General features: G+C 38.4%; 1 protein-coding gene across 3 annotated transcripts in view; it reads right to left on the bottom strand.

Moving 5' to 3' along the window:
• Positions 1 to 200: 200 nt before the first annotated feature.
• LOC133614276 (neprilysin-like) overlaps positions 201 to 8,825 on the bottom strand; it is a 160,844-nt gene continuing 152,219 nt past the window's right edge. For all 3 annotated transcript variants that reach the window (XM_061972119.1, XM_061972121.1, XM_061972120.1), the window contains 2 exons: positions 4,379 to 4,452; positions 201 to 710 (listed from right to left, as the gene is read on the bottom strand). In XM_061972119.1, coding sequence (XP_061828103.1) covers positions 611 to 710; positions 4,379 to 4,452 — 174 coding nt within the window. In that variant the 3' untranslated portion in view covers positions 201 to 610. The remainder of the gene's footprint in view (positions 711 to 4,378; positions 4,453 to 8,825) is intronic.

Raw genomic sequence — 8,825 nt, 5'->3', positions numbered from 1 at the left:
AATATTAACATTGCTGTATGTATACTTTTGACCCAGCAGATTTCGTCACATTTTCAGTAGACTCATAATAAATTCATAAAAGAACCAAACTTCATGAATGTTTTTTGTAATCAACAATTATGTGCTCCAATCACTCTATCACAAACAAATAAGAGTTGTAGAAATTATTGGAAACTCAAGACAGCCATGACATGATGTTCTTTACAAGTGTATGTAAACTTTTGACCACGACTGTGTGTTTGTACATTGAAGACAGTCCCATATACATATTCATCCCTCTATGGCTGTGTGTGAGTGGGTGTTTGGTGTATTTGTTAGCCTGTGGGTTGGATCGCCTCCACCCTCTCAAGTACAGCATTCCTTGGCAGACTCACACATAAGGAACAACTAAAATGAACAAAATATTGTTTGCATTCAGTGAAGACAATAGTGATGCTAACTGGATGAAAGAGTGGTAGATGAACAGTCTGCTGCTGTTCTCTCAGGAAGTACATAGTCCTGCTCAATCCGGGTGAGAGCTCTTACCACTCCCTCCTTGTCGCCCCTCGCCCGACAGTCAAGTAAAGGGGCGGGGGTTTTAGTGTCAGACATCGTCCGAGAGCTTTGCGGATCACCACAGCTGGCACACGTTGTCAGGGACCATGTAGCTGCTCTTGTTGCAGCTGAACGCTTTGGCAAATTCAGGGAAATTCTGAAGAGAGCCCAAGACCCTAAAGGGAATTGTGAAATGTTGTGTTAGTGTCAATGACTACGTTTCCACGTGATAAATTACCGTATTTTCCGGACCATAGTAGTCAGGTTTATTTTCATACAAAAGGCACATTGAAGGAGTCATATTATTATAAAAAAATTTCTAAATGTAACACACTTCCTTGTGGTCTACATAACACGTAATGGTGGTTTTTTGGTCAAAATGTTGCAGAGAGTATGTTTTACAGATCATCTTCAAGCCGCTTTCTGACAGTCGCTTCAGGATGCACCGTTTTGTGGGAGGTTTTATTTACGTGGCTCTTCTCCCCGTCATCTTTGTTGTAGCAGTGTAGCGTGCAAGGACGGGGGTGGAAGAAGTGTCAAAAGATGGAGCTAACTGTTTTAATGACATTCAGACTTTACTTCAATCAATAACGGAGCAGCATCTCCTTATCCGTGGCTCACAAGTGCAACAACAACGCCGGTAATGTGTCCCGTGAAAAACCGTCCGACCAGAACTCTCTAATAACGAAAGTTCCTTGGGCGAATAATGTAAACTCACTACACCGGTATGTTTTAGCGCTTTCATGGCTTTACACTACTTGATATTAGAAATGGCAACAGCGGAGGATGAATGTCCCATAACAAGAAGATAGAGAAAAAGAAGAAGCTTTTCGACTGCAGACTACAAAGGCGGACGCGCGCAAAATTTCAGGACTTATGCAGATCCCAAATACACATCAACAGGTACCAGAAGGTAGGAAAAGTTTATTTTGCATAATATTGCGAAACAAAACGCCAGATAATATGTCTTACCTTATACACACACCATAATAATACTTGTATGTTGAAGCACAGTACAATCCATCAAGCGGTGCGTCTTCATAGCTTACCAAAGTCGTACTAAAACATTTTGATAGATTTTTGAGCGCCGTGTGTAATCTTCTATATTTTCAATGGAACATATACAATTTTGGTGTTGTTTACTTGAGTCATATTGCAGTCTACACGTATCTCTTATGTGTGACTGCCATCTACTGGTCACACTTATCATTTCACCATGTACCAGATAAAATAGCTTCGAGGTCGTTAAGCACAACCAAAATTATTCTGTACATTAGGCGCACCGGGTTATTGATTATTGTCGAGCTTTGAGAAAATGAAAGGATTTTAAGTGGCCTTATAGTCCGAAAAATACGGTAGTCTGATTTCTCAAATAACCCGGTCCTAAAGAAGCATTCTACAACCTATGGAAACATCTTATTCTGATCATGTTTGGCTTTTGAAAAGTCGGACTAACACACCTAGATCATACGATTGTAAACCATATCTTTTGAGTGTGTGTGTGCCTGCCGGCACACTCGGCAGTCTCAACGCGCGGGTTAAAACCCGGAAGCAGATACCGTTCAATAAAAACATAGCAACTACTGGAATGTAGAGGAGACTGCTTTTTTGCTTCACATTTTACCGTACTTTTCGCACTATAAGGCACACTTAAAATCCTTTAATTTTCTCAAAAAACGACAGACCTTATAACCCGGTGCGCCTAATGTACGGAATCATTCTGGTTGTGCCAGCAACCTGAGGGTTCCAAGTTCGATCCCCGCCTTCTACCAACCTCGTCATGTTCGTTGTGTCCTTGAGCAAGACACTTCACCCTTGCTCCTGATGGGTCATGGTTAGCGCCCTGCATGGCAGCTCCCGCCGTCAGTGTGTGAATGTGTGTGTGAATGGGTGAATGTGGAAATAGTGTTAAAGTGCTTTGAGTACCTTGAAAAGCACTATACAAGTAAAACCCATTTATCATTTTATTTGGTACATGGTGTAATGATAAGTGTGACCAGTAGATGGTAGTCACGCATAAGAGATACGTGTAGACTGCAATATGACTCAAGTAAACAACACCAAAACTTTAAATGTTCCGTTGAAAATAAAGAACATTACACACGGCACTCAAAAATCTGTCAAAATGTTTTACTACGACTTTGAAGCCGCACCGCTTGATTGATTGTCGGCCCATTACGGCTACCGTAGTCAGAGATTCAAGTATTACTATGGTGTGTGTATAAGGACCGCAAAATGGCACCCATTAGCAGACATATTATCTGGCGTTTTGTTTCACAATGTTATGCAAAACCAACTTTTCTTACCATCTAGTACCCGCTGTTGTGTATTTGAGAAGTCCTAAAAATTTGCGCGGATCCGCCTCTGTAGTCCGTAGTCCATAAGCTTCTTCTTTTTCACTATCTTCTTGTAAGTTCTAACTTATATCTATGGATATCGAAGTGATAAAACATACCGGTGTAGTGGGTTTACATAATTCATCCAAAGAACTTTAGTTATTAGAGAGTTCCGGTCGGACGGTTTTTCACGGGACACATTTCCGGCGTTGTTGTTGCACTAGTGAGCCACGGATGAGGAGATGCTGCTCTGTTATTGATTGAAGTAAAGTCTGAATGTCATTAAAACAATTAGCTCCATCTTTTGACACTTCTTCCACTCCCGTCCTTGCACGCTACACCGCTACAACAAAGATGACGGGGAGAAGACGCTGTCGAAGGTGAGCTACGTAAATAAGACTGCCCACAAAAGCAACTTGAGGATGATCTGTAAAACATAATCTATACAACATTTTGACCAAAGAACCACCATTACATGTTATGTAGACCACAAGGAAGTGTTTGAAATTTAGAAAAAAATCATAATATGACTCTTTTAATGCGCCCTATAATCCTGTGCGCCTTTTGCATGAAAAAAGACCTGACTAGACCCGCTCATCGGCAGTGCACTTTATAATCCGGTGCGCCCTATGGTCCGGAAAATATGGTAATCTATGAACAATTTTGACCGAGGAACCACCATTACATGTTATGTAGACCAGTGGTCCCCAACCTTTTTGTAACTGCGGACCGGTCAACGCTTGAAAATTTGTCCCCATTTGTTTTTTCTGGGGTTTTTTGTCTTAAAAAAATACAATCATGCGTGCATACGGACGGTATCCCTGCAGACTTTATTGATCTATATTGATATATAATGTAGGAACCAGAAATATTAATAACAGAAAGAAACAACCCTTTTGTGCGAATGAGTGTGAATGAGGAGGGAGGGAGGTTTTTTCGGTTGGTGCACTAATTGTAAGTGTATCTTGTGTTTTTTATGTTGATTTAATTTAAAAAATAAAAATAAAAAAGTATATACTGTATATATATGTATATATATATATTTTTAATTTCTTGTGCGGCCCGGTACCAATCAATCCATGGACCGGTACCGGGTGGTTGGGGACCAGTGATGTAGACCACAACATACAACCCCCCCCTCTTTTCAAGTTGTATCGGGGCACCAACGGTCTTTTCCTTCGGACTTAAAACTCCCTCCATCAATTCGCAGAGCTAACTTATGAATTTAAAGACATTCGAAATTTTTTTTTTCCAGTTTTCCGTTAGAAAATTCCTTTAAAACAACTCCACCTGTGTTTGTTTCGGATCTGCATCCAATCCAGCAATTACGAGACATTCTTGGTAGCGTAACGCAATCTAAGATTTTTTGGATGCTGTCTGCCATTACAGACATAATATTTCTCATCAATATTTCAGCGGACATCAGCTACAACAAGAACTGAATTTATTACATGGAAACGCAATCATTTAGACTTTGCACCAGCACCCTTGTTCACACCAAACATTACCTGAATTTTCCTGGACTGTGTTCACTTTCCATGGAATTCTTAGCGTCTTCTGGGCGTTGTGTTCCACACCACACCTGAAACAGACACATACAGGATGTACTGTATATGGCCTTGTCAAATTTTACATTTCTATTGTAATAAAATCTAATTATTCACTCATCTAAAAAAATATCTTATCATCCCTTTACCACTTCTACAAAACCCAAAACCGGTGAAGTTGGCACCTTGTGTAATTCGTAAATAAAAACAAAAAACAATGATTTGCAAATCCTTTTCAACTTATATTCAATTGAATAGACTGCAAAGACAATATATTTAATGTTCAAACTGAGAAACTTAATTTTTTTTTGGCAATTAATCATTAACTTAGAATTTAATGGCAGCAACACATTGCAAAAAAGTTGTCACAGGGGCATTTTTACTACAGTGTTACATGGCCTTTCCTTTTAACAACACTCAGTAAACGTTTGGGAACTGAGGAGACCAATTTTTGAAGCTTTTCAGGAGGAATTATTTCCCATTATTGCTTGATGTACAGCTTAAGTTGGTCAACAGTCCGGGGTCTTCATTGTGGTATTTTAGGCTTCATAATGCGCCACACATTTTCAACGGGAGACAGGTCTGGACTACAGGCAGGTCAGTCTAGTACCCACACTCTTTTACTATGAAGCCACGTGGATGTAACACGTTGCTTGACATTGTCTTGCTGAAATAAGCAGAGGTGTCCATGATAACGTTGCTTGGATGGTAACATATGTTGCTCCAAAACCTGTATGTACCTTTCAGCATTAATAGTGCCTTCACAGATGTGTCAGTTACCCATGCCTTGGGCACTAATACACCCCCATACCATCACAGATGCTGGCTTTTGAACTTTGCGCCTATAACAATCCAGATGGTTCTTTTCCTCTTTGGTCCGGAGGACACAACGTCCACAGTTTCCAAAAACAATTTGAAATTTGGACTTGTCAGACCACAGAACACTTTTCCACTTAACATCAGTCCATCTTAGATGAGCTCAGGCCCAGCGAAGCCGGCGGCGTTTCTGGGTGTTGTTGATGAATGGCTTTTGCTTTGCATAGTAGAGTTTTAACTTGCACTTACAGATGTAGCAACAAACTGTAGTTACTGACAGTGGTTTTCTGAAGTGTTCCTGAGCCCATGTGGTGATATCCTTTACACAGTGATATGGCTTTCTGATGCAGTGCCGCCTGAGGTATTGAATGTCCGTAATATCATCACTTACGTGCAGTGATTTCTCCAGATTTTCTGAACATTTTGATGATATTACAGACTGTAGATGGTGAAATCCCTAGCTCGTTGAGAAATGTTGTTCTTAAACTGTTTGACAATTTGCTCACGCATTTGTTCACAAAAAGGTGACCCTCGTCCCATCCTTGTTTGTGAATGACTGAGCATTTCATGGAAGCTGCTTTTATACCCAATCATAGCACCCACCTGTTCCCAATTAGCCTGTTAACCTGTGGGATGTACCAAATAACTAAACTTGCTCAGTCTTTTTTGCCACTCGTGCCAGCTTTTTTGAAACATGCTGCAGGCATCGAATTCCAAATGAGCTAATATTTGCAAAAATCAACAAAGTTTTCCAGTTCGATCATTAAATATCTTGTCTTTGCAGTCTATTCAATTGAATATAGGCTGAAAAGGATTTGCAAATTATTGTATTCTATGTTTATATACCATTTACACAACATGCCAACTTCACTGGTTTTGGGTTTTGTATATTTTACCGTATCTTGCTCGGATTTTAATTTATGAAGTGTGAATAATAGTTTTGGATAATAAGTGTCCTACAGATTTTTTTCCATTTTTATAAATAAAATACAAATATGCATTCTTTGGTTTTATAGTACCACCAACAACAACTGAGTCAGACTTTCTAAGCAACGTGTGATGACTGCCTCCCAAAAAGTACTTGATGTCAGAAGTGCTACTGACAGTTTGGTTGTTTTTGAGTTTTCCTGTGTTTAGAATCACTTCCTGTCCTGGTGCTCTTGTTTTGTCAGTGTTTCCTGTTTGGTCTCTGTGTTTTGCAGCACCTTTACTTTCTCTTCCATGTCCTGTCAGCACACCTGTTCCTTGTTTAATTAGTTATATTTAGTTCCACCTGGGTCCCTCCTTCAGTGTTGGATCATTCTCTTTCTCTTCCTCTTCCTCTTCCTCTTGAGACCGATGCTTCTTGTAAGTAATACATTATTTTTTACTTGCATCCTTGGGGTCACGGATCGAGCAACACTCACCACCCCACAACACTTGAGTTAGTAACTCAGTTACCTCATTGTAAGAGTAACTAGTTATTTTTCGTTATTATTACGTTTGAAAACATCTTTAACGTCAAATATGATTATATTAACTGAAGAATAAAAAAACACTGTAAACAGTATTTGAAAACATTTGGCATTCATCTGAACTCCATAGTATTAAATATGCCACTTTTAAAAAAAGTAACAATATTGACTTAGGTAAAAAGACACAAAATGGCATTTGGCCTTTAAGTGGTACAATAAAAAACACAAGTAAAATAAATAAAATAAAGTATCCTTTATCTATGTTTTATCAACCATGACAACATTTGTCTTAACGAGATGGCCTAATTCTTAAATATAATTTAACCTTATGTAGAACTTCACACACAATAGTCAATATTTACAAAACTGAAAAGCAGTAGTCTTATGAATAATACAAAAACATTCTTCTCAAACTAGTTTTTGTCAACGATAATAACTAGAAAATTGTACAATCAGTACAATCAGAAAACAAAGATAAAACTAACTACAACCAATTGGTGAAAATAAGTACAACATGCTTAGCAGCCTAATGTATAATAAATTCTCGGGGAAATGATTGATGGGCCTGCTATCTGTGCCCTGGACCTCTGGCTATTAAAGAGCTGTGATTGGATGTACTCCGAATTTGGCCCAACCATCCATAAGATTAAATTCAATATGATTGGATTTCGTGTATGTCGACATTTTTGTCGACACAGGTTTATTGAGGGCTGGCGGGCGTGGGGGGTCGAGTGCACTACTGCCGATAATTTTATCATCCCCACCTTTGCTCTCCGCATGCAGAGAATAAAGTACCGAATCCAGACACTTTGCGCTTCATTTACCCAAACTGTATAATAACGCGCCACTTCACATTCTCAGTAATGGCAATGGCGTTGCAACGATGGCAACAGTAATTAATTAATTACTTGTTAGTGAAAGAAATAACGGTATACTCGTAACGCCTTTATTACCAACACTGGTAGTAAAATTGCCTTCTTCATAGAATTTGGTTGTTAGCTACAGTATGGCCATGATTTACTAAGATCCAAATAACACGTGCAAAACGGCGTAAGTAATCTTTAAAATAGCGTGTACTAGGGTTACCAATATTTTGGTACCGGAACCAAAATGTAGTTTTTATACTTTTCTACATAAAGGGGACCACAAAAGAAATGGCATTATTGGCTTTATTTTAACAAAAAATATTCAGGTACATTAAACATGTTTCTTATTGCAATTAAGTCCTTAAATAAAATAGTAGACAACTTGTCTTTTTAGTAGTAAGTAAACAAAGAAAGGCTCCTAATTAGTCTGCTGGCGTATTGTACAATACAGTAATGTATTGTGTCATTGCTCATTCGATACTTTTGTCAAAATTATAAAGGACAAGCTGTAAAAATGAATTATTAATCCATTTGTTCATTTACTGTTAATATCTGCTGACCTTCTCTTTTAACATGTTCTATCTACACATCTGTTAAAATGTAATAATCACTTACTCTTTTGTTTGGATACTTTACATTAGTTTTGGATGATACCACACATTTAGGTATCGATCCGATACCAAGTAGTTACAGGATCATACATTGGTCATATTCAAAGTCCTCATGTGTCCAGGGACGTATTTACTGAGTTTATAAACATAATATGAATTTTTAAAAAAGGAAACAAGATTTTGTGACGATAGAATTATAGATGTAGTCATAGTAGTATCGACTAGATACGCTCCTGTACTTGGTATCACTACAGTGGATGTCAGGTGTAGATCCACCCATGGCATATGTTTACATTCAGTTGTGCTAGCTTTTGTTAGCGGTGACGCCGGTGAGCACTTTTTATGGGCATTTTAGAAGCAGTTGTGCAGTGCATCCCCATTGACACCATATTTTTTTTTTTTTTTACTTTTTACCGCTGAAGGTGCATGGGAGAGAGGCTTAGTCTGCTTAATTCGCAAAAATGCATAATTCAAGAAGTTTTTTTTATCATATAAGAAATATTTTAATGTTGTATATACCGTATTTTCTGGACCATAGGGTGCACCGGATTATAAGGCGCATTAAAGGGGTCATATTATGATTTTTTTAATTTAAAACACTTCCTTATGGTCTACATAACATGTAATGGTGGTTCTTTGGTCAAAATGTTGCATAGATGAT

The sequence above is a fragment of the Nerophis lumbriciformis genome, linkage group LG17 (assembly GCF_033978685.3).
Source record: "Nerophis lumbriciformis linkage group LG17, RoL_Nlum_v2.1, whole genome shotgun sequence".
Lineage (NCBI taxonomy): Eukaryota > Metazoa > Chordata > Actinopteri > Syngnathiformes > Syngnathidae > Nerophis > Nerophis lumbriciformis.
The sequence above is the reverse complement of the archived record's forward strand: the minus strand, read 5'-3'. Positions and strand labels throughout refer to the sequence as shown.